This window comes from Hemiscyllium ocellatum, chromosome 2 (genome assembly GCF_020745735.1).
Source record: "Hemiscyllium ocellatum isolate sHemOce1 chromosome 2, sHemOce1.pat.X.cur, whole genome shotgun sequence".
Lineage (NCBI taxonomy): Eukaryota > Metazoa > Chordata > Chondrichthyes > Orectolobiformes > Hemiscylliidae > Hemiscyllium > Hemiscyllium ocellatum.
In genome coordinates, this window is record NC_083402.1 from 57,634,224 (window position 1) to 57,662,200 (window position 27,977).

At 40.7% G+C, this 27,977-nt stretch overlaps 1 protein-coding gene across 5 annotated transcripts in view; it reads left to right on the forward strand.

The window, feature by feature from the left end:
• cast (calpastatin) overlaps positions 1–27,664 on the forward strand; it is a 204,764-nt gene extending 177,100 nt beyond the window's left edge. For all 5 annotated transcript variants that reach the window (XM_060836848.1, XM_060836856.1, XM_060836866.1 and 2 more), the window contains 11 exons: positions 870–965; positions 5,485–5,535; positions 6,126–6,251; positions 7,875–7,931; positions 10,049–10,138; positions 11,941–12,036; positions 19,824–19,883; positions 20,611–20,703; positions 21,354–21,431; positions 22,700–22,757; positions 26,278–27,664. In XM_060836848.1, the coding sequence (XP_060692831.1) occupies positions 870–965; positions 5,485–5,535; positions 6,126–6,251; positions 7,875–7,931; positions 10,049–10,138; positions 11,941–12,036; positions 19,824–19,883; positions 20,611–20,703; positions 21,354–21,431; positions 22,700–22,741 (789 nt within the window). In that variant the 3' untranslated portion in view covers positions 22,742–22,757; positions 26,278–27,664. The remainder of the gene's footprint in view (positions 1–869; positions 966–5,484; positions 5,536–6,125; positions 6,252–7,874; positions 7,932–10,048; positions 10,139–11,940; positions 12,037–19,823; positions 19,884–20,610; positions 20,704–21,353; positions 21,432–22,699; positions 22,758–26,277) is intronic.
• Positions 27,665–27,977: the final 313 nt, after the last annotated feature.

The following is a 27,977-nucleotide window of genomic DNA, read 5'->3' on the forward strand; positions in this document are numbered from 1 at the left end:
GCCCCAGTGATGCCCCTGCAGTGAAGGAGGAGCAGGGGTTTAGGGACTTAATTCTAAGAAAATTGGTAAACCTCCAGAAGTACCACTATAAATTCCCCAAGCTGGAAAAACAAACCAAATGAGGTGAAACAAATAAACAAATTGGAATGCTTTTGACAGGGTAGTGACTGCCTTAAGCAAGCTTCTGAAAAGTTACAAATGAGCTTTAAAACATAGTCTTTGAAGCAGGAACTATTTGACGAGAGGGGAACTGTTGTGGGATGTCTGAGAGGATGCTGATGGGTGGTGACACATTCTGCATGGGACTAAGGATAGTTTCCATCTGACTTATCTGGCTGTTTTAAAGCTTATAGATTTGTAATTGCAATATTCTTTATTATAAAAAGTATACCTGGATGCAAAGTACTCTTCCCAGTGCTTTATTCCTTTTTATGCACTTACAAAACAGTTTTCCAATGTACATGAATCTCTAAGCCATCACCAGTATTCTCAAACACTGACAGAATCTGTCTGATTCTTCATGATTTAAAAACCGACCTGACTGAAATGGAAAAGAATTAATACATTGTCGTGAAGCAGGGCATTTAACTTTACAGTTACATTTATCAAAATGCATTAATGTTACGTTTGTTTAGTCAGGTGCCCATCTCATTCAATCTACAAGGGTTACCTGTTATTATGAACAATAGGTGTAGCCCTGTTTATAGCGACCTGTGTCAACTGGTATCAATATACCAAAACCTTTCTCCTTTGAGCAATTAGTTAATTACCTCAATGTTTTTATTTAGTTCTATGAATTATTTTACAGAAGTATAGTATATTGTTATTGAATCTTAATATTTTGTGAATTTTATTTCCCACATTTCCAGGAAGCAGATGTTACTAAGAAGAAGGCTGAGCGAGTGGGAGAAACGGAAGGATCCATACCCCCCGATTACAGATTTAAAGAACAACCTGATCCGAAGGTTTGTTCCAAACTAATAATTAATCTTATCATCCGAGTTCAAGATGTTGTTCCAGCTACAGGAAGAGCAGGAGTGTTGAGCAGGAGGCTGGTTACATATCTGGGCGGTTGCTTTACCAAAACACTACTTGGCTAGTGTCGCCCACTCATCCTCCTCCTCTAACCAAAAAAGTTAGGTGCATCAGTTGGTAAGGTGGTAAGTGTTTTCTTTCATGTTTCATTTTTTTTCAGCTGTCTATTTGGGAATTTAGAATAGTGGGAATGGAGGTTAGGGCAGTTGAATGTTCCTCCCCCAGTATGTGGGAGGTTAGGGTTACCTCTACTGTCCCTGCTGACTTCATTTGTGGGAAGTGCACCCAATTCCATCTCCTCGAGAACCGTGTTAGGGAACTGAAGCTGGGTGAACTTCAGATCATTCAGGAGGCGGAGAGGTTATTGACAGGAGTTACAGGGAAATGGTTACTCCACAGCCACATGAAGAAGGTAGATGGGGTCAGGGGTAGGAAAGGGAACCAGCAGGCACTGCAGAGATCTCCTGTGGTGCTTCCCCTCAACAAGTATACTGTTTGGGGTTGGGGAAGGTGGGGTTGGGGGGGTTACTTACCAGGGGTAAGCAATGGGGTACAGGTCTCTGGCGCAGAGTCCGTCTCTTTTGCTCAGGAGGGAGGGCAGAAAAGGAACAGAGCTTTTGGCATTGGGGACTCCATAGTTAGGGGGACAGATAGGAGGTTTTGTGGGAATGAGAGAGACTCTTGATTAGTTTGTTACCTCCCAGGTGCCAAGGTTCGTGATATTGAGGATTGTGTTTTCAGGATTCTTGAGGGGGAGGGGAGTAGCCCCAAGTCGTGGTCCACAAAAGCACCAACGACATAGGTATGAAGAAAGGTGGGGATCTAAGGCAGAAATTCAGGGAGCTAGGATGGAAGCTTAGAGCTAGAATAAACCGAGTTGTTATCTCTGGTTTGTTGCCCATGCCACGTGCTAGTGCAGCGAGGAACTGGAGAGCACAATGCTGAACATATGGCTGCAGGGATGGTGCAGGAGGGAGGGTTTTGGATTCCTGGATAATTGGAGCTCTTTTTGGGGAATGTGGGACCTCTACAAACAGGATGGTCTTCACCTGAACCAGAGGGGTACCAGTATCCTGGGGGGGGGAGATTTGCTAATGCGTTTTGAGAGGATTTAAACTAATGCAGCTGGGGGTGGGGGGGGAAATCTGAATTGTAGTTCCAGTGTACAGAAGATTGAGGGTAGTGAGGTCAAGGATAGGTTTACAAGGTCGCGAGATGGCACCTGCAATCAGGATGTTGGTTTGAAATGTGTGTACTTCAATGCCAGGAGCATCTGGAATAAGGTGGGTGAACTTGCAGATGGGTTTGTACCTAGGATTTTGATGTTGTGGCCATTTCAGAGACATGGCTAGAGGAGGGACAGGAATGGTTGTTGCAGATTCTGGGATTTAGATGTTTCAGCAAGAACAGAGAAGATGGTAAAAAAAAGTGTATGGGGGGGGAGGGGAATGGTATTGTCACTACAACAGCTGAAAGAACGTTTGAGGACTTATCCACTGAGGTAGTTTGGGCTGAGGTTAGAAACAGGAAAGGAGAGGTCGCCCTGTTGGGAGTTTTCTATAGGATTCGGAATTGTTCCAAGGATGTAGTGGAAAGAATCGCAAAGGTGATTCTCGATAGCAGCGAGAGTAACAGGGTAGTTGTTATGGGAACTTTAACTTCCCCAATATTGATTGAGAATACTGTAGTTCAAGTAGTTTAGATGAGTCAGTTTTTGTTCAGTGTCTGCAGGAGGGTCTTCTGGCACAGTATGTAGACAGGCCAACAAGGGGCGATGCCGTATTGGGTTTCAGGGGAATGAACCCTGCCAGGTGTTAGATTTGGGGGGACATGAGCACTTTGGCAATAGTGACCATAATTTGTTTACGTTTGCAATAACAATGGGCAGGGATAGGTATATATCACGGGGAAAGAGGTATAACTCGGGGAAATGCAACTAAGATTTAGGATGCATAGGATGGGGAAGGAAACTGCAGGGGATGGACACAGTTGAAATGTGGAGCTCATTCAAGGAACAGCTACTGCAGGTCTTTGATAGGTATATACCTATCAGGCAGGAAGGTAGTTGTTGAGAGAAGAGCCATTGTTTACTAAAAGAAGTTGAAGCTCTTGACAAGAGGAGGAAGAAGGCTTACATGAGGATGAGGCATGAAGGCTCAGATAGGGAGCTGGAGAGTTATATGTTAGACAGAAAAGATCTAAAGAGAAGGCTATGAAGAGCCAGGAGGGGACATGAGAAGTTGTTGGTGGATAGGATCAAGGAAAACCCTAAGGCCTTCTATAGATATATCAGGAAGAAAAGAATGACTAGAGTAAGATTAGAGCCAATCAAAGATAGTAATGTGAAGTTGTGTGTGGAATCTGAGGACATAGGGAAACTCTTAATGGATACTTTTTGTCACTATTCACATTAGAGAAGGGCAATGTTAGTGAGAATGTGGACATCCAGGCAACTAGATTAGATGGAATTGTGGTAGACAAAGAGGAGATTTTTGCAATTTTGGAAGATCTGAAAATAGATAAGACCCCTGGGCTGGATGGGATTTATCTTTGGATTCTCTGGGAAGCTAGGGAGGAGATTACAGACCCTTTGGCTTTGAGTTTTACATCATCATTGTCGACAGGAGTAGTGTCAGAAGACTGGAAGATTGCAAATGTTGTTCCCTTGTTTAAGAAGGGGAGTCTGGACAACCCTAGTAATTATAGGCCGGTGAGCCTTACTTTGGTTGTGGGTAAGGTGTTGGAAAAGGTTATAAGAGATAGGATTTATAATCATCTGAAAAGGAATAATTTGATTAGGATAGTCAACACGGTTTTGTGAAGGACAGGTCGTGCCTCACTAACCTTATTGAGTTCTTTGAGAAGGTGATAAAACAGGTGGATGAAGGTAAAGCCATTTATGTGGTATTTGTAAACTTCAGTAAGCATTTGATAAGGTTCCACATTGTATGCTATTGCACAAAATACGGAGTTTCAGGATCGAGGGTGATTTAGCGGTTTGGATCAGAAATTGGCTAGCTGAAAGAAGACCGAGGGTGGTGTTTGATGGGAAATGTTCATTCCTGAGTTCAGTTACTAGTGATGTTCCTCAAGGATTTGTTGTGGGGCCATTGCTGTTTGTCAATTTCATAAATGATCTGGATGTGGGTGTACAAGGACAGGTTAGTAAATGCGCGGATGATAATAAGGTAGGCAGAGTTGTGGATAGTGCCGAAGGATGTTGTAGGTTACAGAGAGACATAGATAAGATGCAGAGCTGGGCTGAGAGGTGGCGAATGGAGTTTAATGCGGAAAAGTGTGAGGTACTTCACTTCAGAAGAAATAACAGGAATGCAGAGTACTGGCTTAATCGTAAAATGCTTGGCAGTGTAGATGAATAGAGAGATCTTGGTGTCCAGGTGCATAAATGCCACCTAGGTTGATATGGTTGTTAAGAAGGCATATGGTGTGTTGGCATTTATTGGTCTGGGGACTGAGTTTCGAAGCCACGAGGTCATGCTTCGGCTGTACAAGACACTGGTAAGGCCGCACCTGGAGTATTACGTGCAGTTCTGGTCACCGCATTATTGGAAGGATGTGGAAGTTTTGGAAAGGGTTCAGAGGAGATTTACAAGGATGTAAATGATACGGAAGGGAGATCTTATGAGGAAAGGCTGAGGGAATTAAGGCTGTTTTCGAGGGAGAGAAGAAGGTTGAGAGGTGAGTTAATCGAGATGTATAAGGTAGTCAGGGTTAGATAGGGTGGATATTGAGAGCCTTTTTCCTCAAATGGTGAAGGCTAACATGAGGGGACATAGCTTTAAATTGAGAGGTGATAGATTTAGGACAGATATTAGGCGTAGTTTCTTCACTGAGAGAGTAGTAGAGGTGTGGAATGGCTTGCCTGCAACAGTAGTAGACTCGTAGACATTAAGTGCATTTAAATGGACATTGGACATACATGTAGATAATAATGGAACGGTGTGAATTAGATGAGCGTCAGATTATTTTCACCAGTCGGAGCAACATCAAAGGCCGAAGGACCTGTACTGCACTGTAACATTCTATGTTCTATGTAACTATGGCCAGAATGCCTAGACATAGCTTTTAAATGCAAAGCTGCACTTCTGTACTTGTGGGCTTACCATAGAAATGTCCTGAAATCATAGGTCACATTGAATCTGGCAGTAAATTGCCAAAAGATTAAATTACTAACTATTCTTAAACTGATGTCAGTACACATCAGTGTCCTTCACTGTTGATCTAGGTATATTTTAATTAAATGCTGTGATTATTTAGTTTTTGATCAAATGAAATCTACAATAATGTGCATACATTACATTTCCTCTTAATTCAATTCTTTTTAACATGCTAAAGCATTTTATTAAAGTTCTAATGTTGCTTTACCAGTGGCCTTCCATTATAAATAATTTTGATACTCTAAAATGAATCTGATTTTCTTTGGAACAGGACAAAGGTAAAATTGCCTCTTCCTCTACTGGTCCAGGAACAAAACCAAAGGTAACAGAGAAACTAAAAATCTCACTGTTTTTCGAAAAGGAGAATTTTATTTTCTGCGGTAACATTTTTCAGGATTCTATTCCACAATATATGGGGACATTTATGATCTCATTGTATGAAAGGGAGAGGTTGGCATTTGTTTGATGATGAACTTGACTTGATACCAGTGTCAGAATTAGCAGTGATATGCCAACCATTCGCAAGTCCACAGTTACTTACTCTATGTTCTGGAAAGTCCGAGAGTAGTGACTGTGTGTGGCAGCCTTCCTAGTTTGGACAGAGCAGAAGCTTGGAACATAAATAGTGTCAGAAATGAAAGAACACAATTCGTGTAGTGAGAAAACCATTCCTATTATTTCCCATTCTTTCCACTGGAAAATGTGACAATATGAGAACCTAAAGGGAGGGAATGGAAAGTTATGAGCTTAAATAGCCAATGCTAAGAGTTAAGTTTTTGTCAACTTGCTTATGAATTAGGAGTAGGTCTCTCTGGCCCTTGCGGTTCAACATTGAGAAATGAGTCCTTTATATTTGTGTTCTTGAAAGATTATTGAAATAGATAAGTACATTTATTGTATTGCTATCAACAGTCTATGTCAGAAGATGATGTCCTGGAGTCACTGTCCGCAGACTTTGTCCAAAGCTCACCAGCTACAATTTCAAAATGCTCAGCTCCAACTTCTCACTGTGCAGCTCCACCACCTTCACTGAAACAGGTATGGAACTTAGGAATAGGAAGAAGTCATTTAGCTTCTCTCTTCTGTCATCTAAGATAGGGTAGCTTCTATTACCAACTGTTAAAAACATTCATGCTGGAGTAGGTTGGGGCCAGTATTCAGGTGTGCTGTGCAACCATCCATATAAATACCACAAGAGGTTTAAGATATGTAATGAGTTCTGTCTGAGAAAGTGGACTGCCCTTTCCTTCATTTTTCTGAGTATAAGATACTGACCAGTAAGTGGACACTGCCAGGAAGAGACCATGCAAAATGTTTGAAGTCAGAAGGAGTCTGAGTGTTCACCACAGCAATGTAGCATTCCTGAGAATCACTGCTGAATCACAATACTCTCTGACTCTCTGTTATCACCTGCTTCCTCATGAAGGACTTACACAACAGATGCTGTAACCAGGCAAGAGATCCCTATGCAGCTAGTTCAAACAAGGAAGTTGACTCTTCAGCTCATCTCATGGCTGTTTAATTTGATCTTGGATTAATACAAAATCCACACACTTTCTGGAACCACAGAATTGTTATGTCATAGAAGGAGGCCATTCAGCCCACCATGCCTAGACCGGCCTTCAAATGAACATCATTACCTGCTGCCAATCTCATGCCTTTTGCCCCATACTCTTGCATGTCATTTCTAACCAAACAACCATCCGATGCACTCTGGAATGCCTCAGCTGAACCTGCCTCCACCATATTCCCGGACAGTGCATTCCATAAACGAATGAACAACTTCGTGAAAAAACTTTTTCTCACATCACCATCAATTGTTTTGCAAATCAGTGACCTCTCATTCCTTTTATGACCGGATCATAAGGAGAAGTACCAGAGATTCTCAACCTGACCTGATTTCAGTCCTTCATACGTTGCTTGTTGAATGACTCTGTTTCTCCACAACTTCTCTGTCTGACTGTGGGCTGTACAAGGGGCATTGTTTGAAAATTGGATTTGCTTGTTCTATTTTGGCTGAGATAATATCGTGTGTTCATGTAAGCTTGCTCGTTGAATTAAAAGGAGTTCATTCAGTCAAAATTCCTTAGCTCTCAATGCCACAATTATTCTAATCTTACAACCACAAGAACCTGACTTAAAGTTACAGCCCCATAGGATCTTTTACAAGTGCAGGGAATTGTGAAAAGAGGATATAAAGACAATAGTACAGCAATAGTCATGAAAGATTTTGGTAAGGCTAATTGGAGTGAAAACTAAGGAGAAGGTAGAGCTAAGGTAACTAAGATAGAAGTAAGGAACAGCAAAAGATGCACGATGCTGTTTGCAGTTGTTTGTCGACCATTAGACAGTGATGTGATGAGAGGCAGAGATCAAGGCGATGTGCAGTAAAGTGCCAGAACATATAGGACAGGCAGATTCAGGGTTTCATACCGGGGCCAACCTAGGGAAGGCCTGAGGGCTGTGTATGGGTGGGCCACCTTAGGCTATGCTCATTCCTTGTCCCAAATTCCCTTTAAAACTGAGCTGGCTGAGGGCAGGTAAGCTCCCAAGGGGATTTTACTGGCCCCACTCTCCAACCTATCAATCCAACAATGGGTGAACCGTCTGAATGAACAAGTGAAGATGAATTAACAGTTGATATTTCCTTTTCTCATAAAGGCACCTGTGAAAGCTTCGAAAGCTGCCCCTGTTTCTGCAAGTCAGGGTGGTACCAAGGTAAATGACAAAATACACTATGGAACAAAGGATTTTCTGTTTACAATGGTTACTTTCTTATTTCTAGAGAAAAGGTTCAAATCTAAATAGATATTGGGTCAGTAAAAGGACACATTGTCCTTTGGGACCAGATACTGATAGACCCCATGCAAAATATACACAGTTTGAGGGCCCTGCTTTTCATTGACCTTCAGCTAATGTCTGCTGTGTTTGCAATCCCAAATTCTCCCATTATGATTTTGAGTATTCCTCGCACATTGATCCACCCCTTGAACAAGAATACGATGTGATATTTTCCTCATCAGAGGTAGGATAATGAATCTCAGTAAGCAATAGCCCTGGTACTAAGAGGTAAGTGGGGTGTCTGTTGTATTCACAGAGGTCCTGCAGAGTGTAACAGTAGGACCACATTGTAGTTTATTTTGGCTCTTTTCCCATATAGCAGTTGACTAAACAAACAAGCTGGTGGCTTACTGAGCAGATAAAACATTGGCAGAAGCCATTCCCAGCAGCTCTAAGAATCCAATCAGGAAGTGATTGAAGGTTGCAGCTAAAGACTCAGGAGGTGGGACGCTAGGTACTGCAGGGGTGATTATACTTACGAACATATCAGTTGTTCGCAGAGGTATGCTATTTAGCTCCTAGGACCTGCTCTGCATTTCAATAAGGTCATGGCTGATCTGTTTGTATTTTGAATTCCACATTTCCAATTATTTCTGATAATGTTTGATCCTATTGTCTAATAATAATCTATTCACCTCTGCTTTAAAATAATTTGATAACTCCGCCTCCAATACTTTCGAGGCAGAGTCCTAAAATCGCACATCCCTCTGAGGGAGAAATTGTCCTCATTTCAGTCCTGAAATGTATGGCCCCTAATTTTTAAATAATGCCTCTTAATTTGGACTCACTCATAAGAGAAAACATCCTTCCCATGTTCCTCTCCCACCCCTATCAAGACCGTTTAGGATCTTACAAACTCCCATTGAACCAGTATTTACACTTTAAACTCCATTGAAAGCAATCCCAGTCTGTCCAAACTTTCCTCATAAGACAACACTAGGTTCATTCTCGACATCAATCCAGGAAATGTTTTCTGAACCACCTCATGTGTTTACACCCTTCCTTCAATAAATAAACCAATGCTGTACATTATTGCAGATGCGGTCTCACTAATATAACTGAAGCATAACAATCTTACTCGATTTGTCTATACCTCAGAATTAATTTTCATTAAATAGTATCTTTGTATTCTTCTTGTCAAAGTGAATAACTTCACATTTTCCTGCATTATACGCCATCTGCCAGACTTCTATGTTTCAGCAGATTAGCTGTGGGTTACAGATCAGGGCTTTTAGGGATGTTATTGGCGATTATGTCCGGAGGCAAGAGAGAAATTACGTTTGGCAGAAGTTGTTTTTTTCTCTGAGGGAGCAACACCCATGATCTTCGAGTCCCCTAGTGATGTGAAAAGCTGTCACCTTCAGGGGCCAGCAGTTGTCACCTCCATTTTGCTGCTAGTTTTCCCAATAAATGTGACTGACAACTATTAAAGTAAAATTCAGTTAAGGCTCCAGTATCAGGAGAACCCTGATTTAAGATACAACTGTTCTATCTGTCCAAGATGGAACATGGAATGTCCATTGTTAGAAGAATGCTGACAGCCGCATACATGTCATATTAGGATTTTTAAACATTTACTTATCCTGCACTCTCCGTTTATACTCCTCACCACTATCATCTGCAAGTAATATCATCTTTAACTGTCATATTGAGATCTTTACAGTGGAATCCATTTAGTCAGGCCATCACCAGTTATGATATCTCTTCATCCCGTATCCCTACAGTTTGTTGATACAGTGCCAACCTGCTCTTCATGTACAAATCACTTCTTAGTGACGTTAGTTTTGAGAATCAGACCAGCTCTCAGAACCACGGTTTTACCTCTAACTACATTTGCAACATTATTGCTGAATTTCATGTCGATGTAAGGAGGCTGCTTCATTTATTTGCAGGCAGACTCAAACCTTTAGCAACTTACTTCACTGCTGTCAGAATCTATTTCCGGTGAGATTGAGCTGAAATTCAAAGAAATATATATTTATTTGTCTTTAAAGGGTGAAGATCCATTTGGGATGCTTGCTGAAACTCTTCCATCTGAAGCACCAGACAATTCAGGTCCCAAATACACTGGCCCAGCTGTGAAGGTATGGATTTAATTTCTTTCCTGAGGTTTTCCGTCTGTGAATAAGATTACTGTTACTGGATCACATTTTGATCAGTTTCTGGCTACAGTTAATTGACAATGTAGGTAGGGTCAGGCTGTTACAGTCCAGTGAGATCAGTTACATTAATAGTTAGCGAGTTTTGAGAAGATTTCTAGCTCAAGTTGAGGTTCTGGATGTAGGTTTGCTCAATGAGCTGGAAGGTTCATTTTCAAATGTTTCGTCACCACACTAGGTAACATTATCAGTGAGCATCTGGTTGAAGCCTTCATCCGGAGGCTCACTGATGATGTTACCTAGTATGGTAACGAAATGTCTGAAAACAAACCTCCATCCAGGACATCAACAGTGTCACAGGCTGGTTCTATTTTCAATATAGGTAGCCCTGTTACCTTATTTTTACATTATAAGAATCTTGCTGGTGTGATTGTTAATATTGTAACATTCCTAAGTTTCCTAAAATGCAATAAAATGTGCATTTTTATAGCACCTTCAATGTTGAAAAATATCCAGAAGTGCTACACACAGATGCAATAATATAATTGGAGACAATATCCAGCAGGAGCTAGTGGGATTGGTGATGAAAGCTCAGTCAAACAATTGCTTATTAGATTGCAGAGAGTTAAAGAGTAAGCTTCATCTAGAGGGTGAACCCCAGAGCATTTTTTTAGTCTCTAATAAGATGGTGTTGATATTTTTTGCCCATCCCTAATTTCTCTTAAACTGAGCAACTTGTTAGAGCCAATTCACAGGGCATTTAAGAGACAATCAGGGTGTGGGTCTGGAGTTACATGTAGGCCAGACCACATATCGGTGACACATTCCCTTCATTCACATTGGTAAACAAGAAAAATTTTAACAACAATCATTTTCATGATCAATATCAAAGCTACCTTTAAAATTATGAACTGAATTCAGATTTCACCAGCTCTCATAGTCCCCAGCAAATTAGCTGAGTGTTTGGACTACCAGCAATTACATTGTCATGATGCCATTCGCTCCCTGACACATTTTCTTGTTCAGAGATGTTATTACACACCTCTAGAACAATGGGACAAGAGGGCCCCCATTAGCTCCCTGAAATAAATTACTGAAAGCACAACCATTAATGACAGGACGGGGACGTGGACGCGGCGGGGGGGGGGGGGGGGGGGGGGTTGGGGGAGGGAAGGTTGGAGGAGGGGCTTGGGGGAGGGAAGGTTGGAGGAGACAGGAAAGGCTATTACTGAGATGACAAGGCCAGTGGTAGTTCAACTGGAGCTGAATAATGCATTTGAGGAGGAGGCTGTTCAAACATGTCAAAAGTTGCTAAGAGTTCAAGGAAGGCTAGTAAATAATGATAACAACCACAGAGAGTTGAATCTTTGGGTAAACTTCATTTGATACAGGAACAGAAGCAGAACCAGATCACACATTCATAAATGAAGTTCAGCAAAACTGATCACAATTTTGGAATTCACAACACGGTCAAGGACTTTGGAGAGGAAAGGGAAGTTCCAGATGCTAAATATGGGGTAGACATTTGACCACCAAGTCTCATTGACTTGAGCTCCTCAGGTCATGATTTCTAGGTAAAGTTCTATTCAGAGCAGTTGGTGTCAACTGATATCAATAATTGTAGATCTACGCCCACTTTAGAGTGAAGTGAAATAATTACCAAAATATTGGTTTTGTTCAGGTGGTTTTACCGAGAAATGTCTGTGTTTTTTTGGGGGGTTGGGATTTAACATTTCAATATTTTTGTGAGTTTTGATTGTTTTTGAAACATATTTTCATACCTTCAGGAATCTGATCATTCCAAGAAGAAGCCTGAGCTTGTTGGAGAGACTGAAGAATCTATCCCTCCTGACTACAGATTTATAGAACAACCTGATCCTAAGGTTCAGACCAACAACTACTTCATATTAAGCCAATTGTTTCAATACTTTTACTACATTCAAAATATTTCGATATAGGTAGAGAGGTATGCAATATGGTCCCTCAAACATGTTCCACCGTTCAACAGAACAGGAGAAACAGAAGCAGCAGTAGGCCATTCAGCCCTCAGGATGGCATGGTGGCTCAGTGGTTAGCTCTGCTGCCTTGCAGTGCCAAGGACCTGGTTCGATTCTAGTCTTGGGCAACTGTTTGTGTGGAGTTTGCACATTCTCCCTGGGTTTGCTCTGGTTTCCTCCCACAATCCAAAGATGTGCAGGTTAGATGAATTGGCCATGCTAAATTGCCTATAGTGTTCAGGAGTATGTAGGTTAGGGTAAATATGGGATAGTAGGGGAATGGGCCTGGATGCGCTTTTCTTTGAAGGGTCTGTGTAAACTTGTTAGGTCGAAGGGCCTGTTTCCACACTGTAATGATTCTATGATTCAAGTCACCCTTGCTTTCAATAAGTTCATGGCTGATTTGCAAATGGCCCCAACTCTCAATATTTCAAAAGTCTGTCTAGCTTCTCTTTAAATATTTTCAGTGATCTAGCCTCTGCAACTGTCTGAGGTGGAGAATTCAAGACATTCCCTAGGAGAAGAAATTTTTTTGCACATCAGTTTTAAATGTAATTATGTTCCCTAGTTCAAACACTCCACAGCAGAAATATCTTCTCAACATCTAAACAATCAACTCCCAAACGAATCTTGCACATTTCAAAAAAAAGTCTTTGATTCTTCTACACTCTAATGAATAAAAGCCTAACCCATTTAGTTATTCAAAATAAGTCAACCCCTTCATCGTACAAATCAGCCTAGTGTATCTCTTTAAAACAGCTCCAACGCTAGCATACTTTTTAAAACTCAAAACTGTACACAGTGCTCTAAATTTGACCTCACCAAAACCTCTACAGTTGTAACAAGATTTCCATGCTTTAAACTCCAACTCCTACCTAAAAAGAGCAAAATTCCATTTGACTTAATTGCTTGCTGTAGCTACGTGTAAACTTATTGTGTTTCAAGCACAAGAACATCCAGATCCCTCTATACTGAATTTGCTTGTGTAAATCTTTCCTAAATGCCCTGCTATTTATTCCTTAATAATGAACTCTGGTATTTTCCCAATGGCAGATATTAGGCTAACTGGCCTATTCCTGCTCTTTGTCTCCCTCCATTCTTGAACAGGGAGATTATATTTACAGTTTTCAAAACTACCGGAACCCTCTCGAAATCCAGAGAGTTCTGGAAGAATTCAACCACTGCCCCCACAACCTCTCCAGCCACTGCCTTTAAAACTTTTGATGCAGGCCAGCAGGTCCTGGTGAGTTGTCTGCTTTTAACCCCATTAGTTTGTCAGATACTTTTGACTCCCCGATCCAGACTGTTGTAAGAGCTTTCCTTCTATTAGCATCTCGCTTATCTGTTGTCATTGGGATGTTTATTGTGACAACCACTGTAAAATATTTTAAAACTTCCTTGGTCCTTGTTATTAATTCCCCTGAATGGGTCCCACAATCACTTCAGCTTCTCCCTTATATGCCTGTCAAAGCTCTTGCTCTTTATTCGTATATTTCTTGTCAATTTATTTTCATAATCAATTTTCTACCTCTTTTTAACTTTTTAGTCATCTGCTTCCTACAGGAAACCTCTATGGCCTACAACTAGTTTTTGGCCTTAGTATTTGGTTGGGTGCATTCCCTGATCTTCACATTCCTGATGAAGAATTTATGCTCGAAACATTGATTGTCCTGCTCCTCAGATGCTGCCTGCTTGGCTATGCTTTACTAGTGCCACATGTTTTGACTACACTACCTGGCAGTCTTGTTAACCACACATAGTTCATCCTTCTCCTCAAGTCTTTTTTGACTGGAATAAAGCTTTGCTGAGTGTAACGAAATATCTGCTTCAATGTCTCCGACTGCTCATTTTCCCAGGAGTCTTTTTCCCCAGTCAGATTTAGACAAATCTTTCTGCATACACTTTGTAATGAACAATCTCTAAATTGAAGGCAATGGTTCGAGCCTGAAGTTGTTCTCCCTCAAACTGAATTTGAAATTCTACCATGTTGTGGGCTCTACCCCTGGAGTATCCATATCTATGAATTTTCTTATTAGTCCTACCTTATTACACATAATTAGATCTAAAATAGCCTGTTCTCAGATACGTTCCCCCTCCATATTCCTGATGAAGGGCTTTTGCCCAAACGTTGACTGTCCTGCTCCTCAGATGCTGCATGAACTGCTGTGCTTTTCCCTCGCCACGCTTTTCAACTCTGCAATGTATTTGCTCCAAGAAATAATCCCTGGTGTATTCTAGAAATTTGTCTTCCATTTGACCCTTGCCCATCTGATTTGTCCAGTCAACATAGAAATTAAAGTCACCCAGGACAATTGCAGTGCCCTCTTTATACACTTACATTATTTCCTCATTTATATTTTGTGCTACAGTGAGGCAATTTTCGTAGACAACTCCCACTCATGATTTGTTTCCTTTATTCTTCCTTAATTCCACCCAATATTAGGATAATCATTTATTCTCAATCTCAACTCCACTTTCCCATCCTATCTACATACCCTTTGATTCACTAAGAGTCTAAAATCTCTCCATATCAGATTTCAATATGCTCACTGATTATGTATATACACCGGCCCCTGCAATACAAATTTAAAATGTTTGCAATCTTCTGAAGGAAGACATTACTTCTCAATTTGAAGTAGCTGTTCACTTATCTTGAGTTTCTGTGCCCTATGTAGCCTCATTGCATCCACCCTGATGAATCTTTTTAAATCTAATATGTTTCAGTAAGATTACCTTTCATTCTGCTACATTCCATTCCATAAGAGGCCATTCTTCTCACAGGATGATATTTGCAGGAATTAATCTAGTACATCTTCATTCAACCCTCTCTAAGGCAAGTGTATCCTTCCTTATAGGAAAGATCAAAACTGTATACAGTACACAAGGGATGGAATTTTCATACTCCCGAAACTGCCAACCTACCCGCTACATGTAAATAAATAAGTATGGTGGAGAGGGGTCTTAAGCTTGTTAAAGCCTTAATTGATTCCAGTATTGCTTTGTAATACAATGTGGACAGGCATGGTTTAAAATAATAGGAAGGATACTATTTTTAAAGGATACCCTTCTGTCCAATGCAGACCTCCCCTCCCAGAAGTGGGGTTTACACCTTCCATTTTTTACGCCCGCACTGCAAATGCACCCTCCCCACTCCCCTGATTCACCACCCTAAGATGCCCATCCTTCCTTGTCCATTACCACCCACTTATTTCACTCCAGGGACTGACTGATATCTTCATCCTGGGTCTGCTTGTTCAAGGAAGGCCCACTACTGAGCCTTGGTGCTGCCACGACTGCAACAGTCTGATGGATGTGACTTCTTCCTGTTGAGGGGTGCAAATTCAATCTGCCACTATTATTGGTGGCTGTGGCCTAATTATGAAATAGTTTTGCAATAAAGGCCAAGTATAACTTGCTTTTGAATTTTTTAAAATTTCTGCATGTTAATTTTCTATGCTTACTATACAAGATCAACCATTCCCCACTGAACACTCGCATTTAGTAGTCTCTCATCAATATTGTGTTTCCATTCTTACTGGAAAAGTGAATAACTTTACACTTTCCTTCATTGCTTTCCATCTGCCAGCCTCTTGTCCATTGAATTCATCTGGATATCTTTTTGCTGACTTTTGTGAGGAAGATTCTTCTAGCAGCACTATGCAGACTACATAGATTCTCTGGCAGAAGACAGGTCACTAACTCATAGTCCACATTATGTTTTTCAATAGCACCGATGAGGGAACCTGCTGTGGTGCATGGTGCTGCATGCCCCTGAGAGATCAGTGTACATTTCAGTGACGCTGCGAACAAATTTCCCTTTCTTGATGTCCTCATTAAAGTTTGCCATCCCATCTAGCCTTGAATTATCAGCAAACATTACATTTGGTCACCTCATCTTTGTGAATAGCTGACACACTAGCACTGATTCTTGCAGCATTCCACCATTAACAGTTTACCAACCCAGAAATGGCCCATCCATTCCTGTTCTCCTTTTCCCTCTCCATTAGCCAATCCTATATTTATGCCAAGATATTAGCCCTAAGTCCATGAACCCTTGTATTTCTCGACAACTCTGTATATATTCCCTTTCTACCCAGCTAGGATGATTAGAAAAAAAAAGTCGAAAACAATACTTTCATAATAATGGTAAAATAGCAGGAATGATCCTCAAATCACAAATGTTTAAGCAGCAATATAGTAATTAATTTATTGATCAAATGAACTCCATTAGCAGTAACAGAACACTTCAAAAATCATAATAGGATTATTTTGTGGCAATATGTTTGTGAAAGAGAACTCTTGCTTGACCAATCTATTAGCAATACGGAGGTTCCTCGATTATCCAGTATTTGATTATCGGAATTTCGGATTATCCAAAGTAATCTCACGGTTCCCTTTGCTTGGCTAAACTGTGTTATCTAGCATTCGATTATCCAAACAAAATACTCCCTGCCCGTATCGTTCGGATAATCGGGGTTCCTCTGTATTATGGATGCAACTAATGGAGTGCATTAGATACAAAGCATTTAGATATTCATTTTAAAAAATCCAATAATGTTCCACAAAGAGCTTGTTATACAAGAGCTCATGGGATTGGGAAAAGTATTTGAGCATGGATTGAAGATTGGTCAATGGACAGAAACAGAAAGAAGGAAGAAACATGTAAGTTTTGTGTTAGTAGTCTACAGCTAATGGACTACCATAAGTAGGCTATTGAACCTCAGAGCCTGATCTGCAATTCATTATGATCATGACTGATCATTCTGCTGAGTACCCTGTTCTGCTATCTCTCCACATCCTTTGATCTCTTTAGCCCTATGACTATGTCTGATTCCTTCTTGAAAACATGCAGTGTTTTGGCCTTGACCACTTGCTATGGCAGAGAATTCCACAAGTTCGCCATTCTCTTAATGAAGAGATTTGCTGATAATACAAAGCTAGCTCATATACATTGTAAGGAGGATGCAGAGGCTGGGAAAGAATATAGATAGGTCAAGTGTCTGGAAGAGAATATGACACGTGGAATATAGTACGGAAACTATGAAGCTATCCACTTTGACAGTAAACATAGAAAAGCAGAATATTATGTCAACAGTGGTAGGTAGTGTTGATAGTCTGAGAGATCTGGGCATGCTTTTGCAACAACCACAAAACTTTTAACAGGAGCAACATGCAGTCAGGAAAGAAGGTTGCATATATAAATCACAAGTTGGGAATATAAGTGTAAATATAATTAAAGCCATGGAGAAGAGTTTTGATGAGACAATACCTGGAGTAAAGAGTATGATTTTTTGTCTTTTTACTAAGAAAAGATAAAGTTGCCCTAAACAGAGTACAACAGTGGTTCACTACTCTGACGTGAAAACATTTGTGATAATAACATATGGGGCTGGCATTCATGATTTGACAGTGGGACCTCTGTCCCTCAAAGATAGGGATTCCCACCATAGACACCTGACTGAGAGTCTGCTTTACCATCGAAAGCAAGTAGTTGCCACTGCTGGATACTAGAGGCAGTCTCCACAATGAAAAACATTGATACTGGATTTGAAGGAAAGTTCAGGAATTTTGATTAATGAGGGATTCATTAAAAGGCTATAAGGCTTGGGGTGTCAGCGTTTAGAGTCTGGCTAAGGCATAGATGGAACCTACCTTTATGTGGGTGAAGCTGTGAATGGTCACAAAGAAGGTATCCCTCTTTCCCACCTTTCGTCTGTCCAGTGAAACCTATCGGGCTGACTGCCTTTCTTGTGCCTTCCCTAACCATATACATTCTAGAAGCAAACTAGACTGAGGTCTTTACATGACAATTCATTAATGACTTAAGGGCCACAGTAGGCTTGAGGAGGATAAGTTGTCTAATGCCTACTGTAAAATAGTGGACGTGTCAGGGTGAGTTGTCACCCAGTTTGTTTTCCATACCAAATACATTAGCACAAACTGTGAAATAACTCCATAAAATTCTAATAGTCTTGGAAGTGTACATACTGGAAGAATGTTTCTCCTGGATAAGTAATCTGGAACTAGGTTTAATAGTCTCAGAATAGGATAAAACATTTATGACTGGAGTGAGGGGAGGTTTCTGCACATGAAAGATTGCATGAGTATTTGACATTCTATTGGGTATACCGAATATAAGCATATATGAAACTGAAGCTGTTAATTTTGTAATCATCAAGACTGACTGGCAAGAAGCCAAACTTAGAAAGTACACAGCAGTTCATAACAGCAAGAGAAGAAGGTGGTCATTGTTTGGACTATGGTGTGCATAGGGAACTGCTAACTGTTAATCTCAGTGATGTGATTAAACAGAAGTCAGACTCTGATTAATGAAGGGTGTTGGCAGTCTCCATATCCCTTTTGTCAAAGAAAATAGTGCAGTGTATGGAAAAATGTCTTTGGCTATAAAGAACAGGATCCTGGCTATGAATATGTATAGCTTTCAGCATACATAAACGAATGGTATAGCGAACCAGACTGATCATCTTAAATTAGTTTCTGGGGGTGCAATGCTTTGCATAGTAGGGACTATTTAACACATTGTTATCCAGTGGCAGAATCCCATCTAATCTTGGATATGGTGTTCTGAGATTTGCAAGAATGACTTGGTTGAGCACGTTGGTATGCTGCTTGGTGTGGACAGTCAAACAGATATCTTGTTCGATATAGTCTGTCAGGAGTTTTCATGTATGGCCTGCATAACTGGTCATACTGACACTAATACATTATTAATTGTATCGTTTGCAAATGTCTTTTTGGCCTGTTGGCAGCATTGTATGACAGGAAAATAATATTCATGTGTGTACTGTGAAGGAGCAGCATGAGCATCTGTGTCTCAAATATTGGAGGCATCTTTTCCTTCAGGGTAATCTGAGATTGACTGAGCACATTTCAGAGCCAAAGGTTTTGGCCATAGTCTTTTCATTAGATTAGATTCCCTACAGTAAGGAACAGACACTTCGGCCCAACAAGTCCACACCGATCCTCCGAAGGGTAACCCACTCAGACCCATCCCCATACCCATACCCTTTAGTTATCCCTGACTAATGCACCTAACACTATGGACAATTTAGCATGGACAATGACCTGGCCAGCACACCATTGAATTGTGGGAGGAAAGCAGAGCACGCAGATGAAACCCACACAGACACAGGGAGAATGTGCAAACTCCACACAGACAGTTGCCCAAGGTGGGAATCAAACCCAGGTCCCTGGTAGTGTGAGGCAGCAGTGCTAACCACTGAGCCACCATGCCACCCAATTAGTTTGGATGCTTTCTCGTGAATGATGACTTGATCAGGATAGCCATTATCACACAGGCTAGGTTTTGATTTGAATTGGCTCCCACAATTAAATCTTAGTCATTTGAATGGATTCAAATCAGAGATCAGTAGAGTTTTGGAAGGGAATTAAGAATACAGGGATCGTTTGGAATATCAGCTTTGATTTTGTTGAATAACACAACAGATTTGAGGGGCCAAATGGCCAACTTTAGATCCTATTTGTTTTATACTTGAAAGACATACATTGATTTATGTACTCCATATTTATATTGCAGTGATTTATTTCTGAGATGCTGAAATATTTAATAGTGTTTATATTTCCTGCTTTCTAAATTTTAAATAATTCTGATATTCCTAAAAGCAATCTGATGAAGTTATTTCTTGAAACAGAATAAAGGCAAACAGGCCACTTCCTCTGGTCCTGGAGCAAAACCAAAGGCAACAGAGAAGGTAAAACTCAACTGATTTTCTTCCGGAAGGGGAGTTTAACTCACCCTTGTTCAATTCTCCAGGACACGATTCTCTAACTTAGTTTCTCTCATGAGTTTGGGGTGGTGATAGAAGTGATGTTAAAGGATGTAATACCACTCTGTCAAGGTTATAATTAACAACAATAACACCAGCTATTTTTCATGATTGGCAGATTCCATACCTTTTAATGAGTTTTGTAAGAAACAAAATGGTGTGGATTTAGTCAGTTATACGTCAAATGCAAGAACAAGAGAAAATGAAAGAACTGTCATTGATAATTTATTCCCATCAACTCATCTAACCCCAGAGATGCCCCCGGGGTAAATAACTATTTAGAGTGTTTCATCTCCATTCAATTTGGACCCAGCATTTACCAATTAAAAGCCCCAGTTTTAACTGATACATTGTCTGAGTCATTCGGTGACTCTTAAGCACTTTGTCAGTTCCTCAGTAACATCAAGATTGAGCTCTCTGCTCTGTTAGGGACCTGCCAAACAATGTGACTGTTGCTCATTTCTGACGAATTCTAACCTAAGAAAACGGATCAAAGTTAAGAATTGCCAGGGATTTGCTAACTGCAGTATATTTTTAAAAATATTATACTATTGTGGAATTGTAGCATTTTTATAATCAAATTGGTTTGATTTTACTCAGTGAATCTCATGTCTTTATTATGTTTGAAATTGATTGTCATGTTTCCTGACAGTTACCCTCAGAGGCTGAGCTAATAGAATGCATGGCATCAGAGTTCGACTCTTCAACTTCACCTTCTGGTGCACCACTCTCCAAGCAGAAAGAGGTTTGGCCTAATTCTACTAATGTGAATATGTATTCCACATTCTGAACTGAAAAATGCTTTTTCTTAGAAATATGTTTAAATCGCTGCTTGTTTTCATAGTTGTCAAAAGCAGGGCTGGAGCCCCCAAAGTTCATTTGGACTACATGTGTGTACTAAATTTACTTTAATTTCTTTCATGTGGCCATGTATAGTGATTCTCATTTTAATGCAATTGAATATATTTCATAACCAACACGATTTACCTTGTCTCGAGAAGCTCCCTGGTCCAGAATCAGTCGGTGGATAGTCTTGCAGTGCATTTCGCAGGAACTCCCATCTGAGTACTGATGCCCACTCCCATATCTAGCAAAGTTAAAAATCACACAACACCGGGTTATAGTCCAACAGGTTTAATTGGAAGCACACTAGCTTTCGGAGCACCGCTCCTTCATCAGGTGGTTGCCTATTGGAATTTGGAAACTCCGCATCGACAGTCATCCAAGGGTAGAATCGAACCCAGGTCCCTAGTGCTGTGAGGGAGCAGTATTAACCATTGTACCACCATTCCACCCATGCATGCCATGGAACAGACTGCTCATCCAAACTGAGTGAATGATGGATTTAAAGATGCAGTCTTATATCTCTAACAATTTGCAAATATATTCCCACAGGCAGGCCATAATACTAAAAGTGTGAGCAAGACAGCTTCAGCACCCAAAACCAGCGATGTAGGACCGAAATCACCAAAGGTAAAGACTGCAGGAAATAAACAGAGAATGCTGTAGAAACTCAGCAGGTTTGGTAGTATCTGCGGAGAGAGAAGCAGAATTAATGTCATATGTCCAGTATGACTCCTCTTCAGAAACAGTTCAGAACAGCATGCTTTGTGTTTGTTTTGCATTTCCAGCATCTGCAGTATTTTGCCTGCATATGATTAGGGATACTTGGATGTGAAATCTAAAACCATGCTTAACTTAGCACCTGAAATTATCACTTCGTGAAAGAGTTTCTTGTAACGGGGAATTAGTTATGTTGAGGAATTGCATATTAAATATCCAGCAACACAGGCTGTTTGACCCATCATTGGAAAGTTTATGCAAACAAAATGGAATGGATCTCTTCCTGAGTTGGCTGAATGACTGGTCTGTGCCATCAGATTTTCCGTCTCTCCTCACTAGAAATCCCCCATGTAAATGACAAGCTTGGATTCAAAAGTGTATTTCCCATGAGGTGGGAAATGCTTCAGGTTCTAAGCTGAAGGGCAGTGGGAGTTGATGTTTGACACTCGCCAATTCAAATTCCTGGGATAAGATCATTCACATATAAAGGGAATGCAGCTGTGCTACTTAGTGTCTGAAAGGAGAGAGAGAGATTCATCCTCACCTAGTGAAACCTTCCCTTCCACTGCTAGAGTCTCCATGGCTCTCCCTTTTTGCAGGGAAGAATCCCAGCACAGCTGTGCAGCAATTGGAGGAGTTCTTGACAGCCTCATCAGTGAGATGTTTTTAAATGTTCCAAGGGAACAGATTACTCTCATAATTTAATGAGCTGAACCCATGAAAATGTTACTAGTTTTTGACTAAGGGGAATCACGACCTCAGTCGGAGTATATTTAGCTGCAGTCACCACAGCATTCTTTAGGGTAGCATGGAATTGAAAGAATCTAATGGCTCACCAAACGGACTGCCTCCCGTTAACTACAATTGATTGGCTGTGCTGTTAACCTGCTTGGGACATAAGCAATCACAGAAATTACAAGATTATATTTCAACTTTTATTTTTACATTTTCTGCGGTACTTTGAGTAACATTGACAGATGAACATATTTTGTATGTGTGACAAGCAGAACTGGAGTCCTGCCTAATTTAGTTCATTCTTCCCTACCAGAATACAGACACGTTCTTGTTTCTATCTTACTGCTTGTTCCAGCTTCTCGTCCATTAAGATTGAAATAAATTTTACATTTAATTTACTGCATATCTCATTACACTATTTTTTCCTGTCTCTTTCTTTGCAGACAAAAACTCAACCTAGTGCAAAAACAGCCCGCAAGCCCTAATGTCTTCAAAAACCAGGTAACCATATATAGAAAATGCTAATGTATCCTCTCCTATTTATTTTATTGTACATAGTAGACAGCGGTAACTTCGCAAATAAAGACATAAACAAAACCCAGCTTGAAGGCCAGGCCATGTTGCGTCCAACTAAGCCAAGTGATCTTGCTCCACTGTCACTGTATGTACCTTATTGCAGACCCACTATTCCACCAACACTTGAGGAGATTTGTTATTTTCACTGTTCATCATTTTATTTTCATTGCAAACACATAATGATGGAAATATTGCAATCATCATAATCCATGTATTCGAATTGGAATAGAGCAGTTAAAGCTGTCACTGAAAACATCAACTGTGTTCCTGCTTGCTGCTGCTTTAACTGGGTCCTTTCTTTAAGTGACTGGCACATCCTCCTAAGTCAGTTAATTGCCAACTATGTGGAGTACCAACTGTACACTAAAGCCAATCAAGGAAGAAACAGAAATTCTCCTCTAATCCCTACAGAAAATGTCTGAGTCTCCATGTTGGATAAGCCAAGTTCCCACCCATGAAATTTTTCCAATTCTTGGCCCTGGTGCCCAGTTCTCAGGACTTAGCTGTTTATCAGCTGGAGGAAGTTGTTTGCATGTTATAGAGGCAGCCTGAAAGCACAGCAGCAGTGGAGTTGTTGAGAGTGGTGATGGTGGTTATTGAGGGAGAGCTAGGGAACTGACTCCATGTTGGCAGAAGTAATCAAGATGCAGCATATGGGTGGACCCTTGGAGGGAACTAATGTGACAATACATGGTGACAAAGAAGCTACTGCTGCAGCTGCTTGTGTGAACGATTGTGAGTGCAGTGGCATCAGAATGGAATGGCGGAGCGAACAGGCCAAGTCCAGTAAGAGTGAATGGGCTGATTACCAGAGCGACTAAGCAAACAGGCTGAGTCCAGCGGCAGAGCAAATGGGCTGATTCCCGGAGTGACTGAGCGAACAGGGCGAGTCCAGTGGCAGAGCGAATGGGCTGATTCCCGGAGCGACTGAGCAAACAGGCTGAGTCCAGCGGCAGAGCAAATGGGCTGATTACCAGAGTGACTGAGCGAACAGGGCGAGTCCAGTGACAGAGCAAATGGGCTGATTCCCGGAGCAACAGCAGAGCGAAGTCCTGGATGGAGGCTGGCAAGTGGAGGCCTCATGCTCTGGGGCTGACAGGCATGGACTGGAATTTAAGTACCTGTATTATCATTCTGGTCTACTTCAACTGTTCCATGCTAATCGTTTATTACTCTGTAACTACACTTCAAAGTATCTGTACCTCGGTACTCTGTACCTAAGATGGTGCTGAAAGGCAACATTACAAACATTTCATTGCACTCATTCAAGTGCATGTGACAATCAAGGCTATTTTGAATCGGAACATGACCAAGGAAATTTTTAAAGAAAACTTGACTCCATTAGCCTGGAATTCAAGTTAGATTGTCAGCACTTGAGTGGCTATGGAAATTGTTGACAGCAGGAGGTGGTTATTATGAATTCGATGGTTGGAATCTAGGGAGTTAGAGCAATGGAAATTCAGGACTGAGTGCAAGATTATTAACAAGGTGGTCAATGGGCAGGAATGAAGTCAGCAGGGGCTACTGAGTAATCTTTTGTTGTCTTGGTGATTAAAACCAATGCTGAGACTTGCAGTTGTTGGGAGGTGAGGATAGAGGAGGCAGAAGTGAAGATGACCAGTGAAGGAGTATAAAAAGCAGGGTGGTTACTTTTACTCTGCAGAATGTTTCTCGTGGGCAAAGAATGAGGTTCAGTAGCTCATGATTTGGACCAAATCTGTTTGAAGCTGGCTAAAGCAGTTGTGTACCACCTATTATTAAGCCTGTGTACCTTGGATTAGGGACAGCAATTGGTGATTATTCCAGGAAAGTGATTGCAATAGGATTCGGTGAAGGTCTTGATGAGCTCAAGGGCATCAAAAATGGAGGTAAGGGAGTGGTTGAGCACTTCAACAACTGTGGAGTTGGCAAAGTGAACAGAGGACCAGTTGTTATTCACAGTCAGCCCTGTGGTCTTGTCTTTTACCAGTGTAGATGTAATGCGTTACTGATCACTCAAGGAATCTTGAATTACACCTTCTCACACACATTGTAGTCTTGACACTATAGAAACATTACTTTTCTTCCAATAATGTGGCTAACTAGGAATCTGTTCTAATCTTCCTGCCTGTAACTTGCCTGTGTTGGAAGGACAGCATTATGAAGATACCATCTTCAGCCATTAAGTCCCGAGATGGTACTTGAACCCAGAATTTCCGACTCTGTGGCAGGAATACTGCCATCTACCCTAGGTACTGGGGTACATCGAGGAGAGCTGTCTGGCAGACGGCTAAACAAACAATTTAGTATGAATATATTTACGGTATCATGTCCCAAACATCTCTATCACTGTCCTTGTGAGACTTGTCTATTGTAGGATATGTCCACCAGAAGTCCATTGTGAAATAACTTTGGCCGGATGCAGCTTAGGTGCTGTGCTCACTCTCAGCTGCTGAACTAATATTCTTTCATCTTGAAAACTAGATAATACAATGATGTATGTGTACAGAATGTAGTCTGAATTTAGGAACTGCAATTGTCCACTATTGTGAATCAACAGTCCAAAACCCAATGACTTTAGCCAGTAGCAGCTACAAAATTGTATACCATCATCATTTACAAGTAGCCATTATCACTCTTACATCACCATCCAACTGAGATACCAATTCTCATCCAGTGGGGACTGTAGAAGGATGTGTCGAGTGCACCATTAGACATACTCCATAATGAAGAACACATTTTGAGGATAAAATACATTGTTACTTGCATGCTAATGATCAAATTCAGCATAATATAGCTAGAGCTCTGTAGTCCCACAATGAGAATAATGTCTTGTCATCCTATCACATCCAACAAAATAACAACAAAAAATAGAGAACTAAATGAGAAGAGGAGGTCTGTTAACAATGAAAAAGCCTGAAATTTACAAGCACCTTCAGTGAAATATTTTCTGTACTCTCCCTGAGATGTTGTGGTTCTGTTCGCCGAGCTGGGAGTTTTTGTTGCAAACGTTTCGTCCCCTTTCTAGGTGGCTTCACAGGAGGCTCCCAAGCACTGAGGATGTCACCTAGAAAGGGGACGAAACGTTTGCAACAAAAACTCCCAGCTCGGCGAACAGAACCACCACAACGAGCACCCGAGCTACAAATCTTCTCCCAAACTTTCTCCCTGGGATTCTGATCATCAATGCCAGCGTCCAGCCAATCAAAGTCACTCCATATGACAACTAAAAGCAACTGTTCTCTACCTTGCTTAGAACAGGAAAAGACTTTTTGTGCAATTCTCCTGATCCCCTCCATTATTTCACAGGAACTGTAGAGTAATAGATGCAACTTATACCATTTCCCCAGCATAGTACCAAAATTTTAGTGGACAATCAGGGAACCCAATAGAAATCTTACCTCTTAGTATTCACTGGATTTACTTTTATATTATTACAATAATACTTTTTTTTCCCCCTCTGCAGGTCCGGGTTTAAAACTGACCACTGTGCAAATTTCTCTACATTGGGAATGTGCCTCCATTTAAATAAATATCTGTGGTTTTCTTTCACTTTGAGCTGCTGTAACATGTTTTGTGGAGAAGTAATGTACTGAACATCAATGTTGAGCATAATCAAAATTCAAACTCAATTTACTAATTCTAATTTTGCATCGCCTGTTCTCTGAAGGTTTACAAACTGGATTTATATATTTAAAACATTTTTTTCTCTCTAAGGGGAAGGATGCTATATTTGTAGGAATGTTTATTCATATGCCACAAATGTTTTCGTGTTACATTTTTGGTGTTGTATGATAATTACCACAGGACATTAGGTTGTGTAGTTCTTATATTTTCATTTTGAGTCAAGAGATATCTGAAGTCTGTGCACAAAAATGAATTCTGTCTCTGTCGCTCTCCTTTGAAACTGTTCTGAAGCCGAACCTTACTGTTTTCAACCTTGGTGTGGTACTGAACCGCAGGATAAGCTTCTAACCATTTATTCATTTCCTCATCAGGACTGCTTACTTCCATCACTGAAATTATTGCCCAACTCTACCCCTGTCTCAGCTCATCTGCCACTGAAAACCCATGTTCATACCTGCCTTATCTCTGACCTACATATTCAATTACTGTACTGGCCATCCTCTGAGCTCCCACACAGGTAGCATCCTGTTGCCCATCTTCTGACTCTCACCATTTCTATTCTCCAATCAACCTCATACTGCCTGATTTGCAGAGAATTGTTTCCAGATCTACAATGTATTTAAAATTCTTATCATTGTATCTGTAAGCCCTCAAGGATATCTGCACTCCAGTCAAATTAAAAGTGGAAAAAGCTGGAAGTACTCAGCAGATCTGACAGCATCTGTGGAGTGAAAAACAGACCTAACACTTCAGGTCAACGACCTTTTATTGCAGCAATCCAATTCTAACCTCCTGAACATCGCTGATTTTAATTGCTTCACTATTGGTGGTCATGTCTTCAGCGACATGGACCCTAAGCCTGGAAACTCCCGCCATAAACTTATGCCTCCTTTAAAACACTAAAATTTGCTTTTAAAGAAGCTTTCAGTGACCTGTCAGAATGTTATCTTATGTGGCTTGGTGTAAAATTGCGTTGGGGAACTCTCCTGTAAAGACCCTCAGTATGTTTCACTAAATGTGTTACATAAGTACAAGTTCTTGAACAATAATGTGTTTACATTGTGTAAAATGCTGATATAACTGTTTGAATATACTATATTTTCCTAACCTTGCACCACATAAAGCATTTTGTTTGGGACTCAGTTGTTCAAGTTTACTTGTGGACTATTGCTTTGGGTTTATTATAGAAATTGAATCAGGTGGGTTAAAAGGTAATTTGAAAATAAACTGCAATTAACTTGTAAAATATAGTTGTCATTTTATTTGTGTATCAAATTAATTTGATTTCCAATAGAAAGGATACTTTTTGAACATTCAAAATCAAGTGATGCAGAACACCAAGATCAGTCCCAAAGCCTACACATTGCTATGATACTCAGCAAACATTGTAGAGTATAGTGTCTCTAAACTGGAAATCTCAGAGCTATGACAAATGTTGAATCTACCTGGGCTTTAGTTTGGGTTATATCAGTGTTGATGTGCTGTTTACTTTATTCTGTTTTCTGGTCCCACTCTGACACTGCCTGAGTTTGCTGTGGG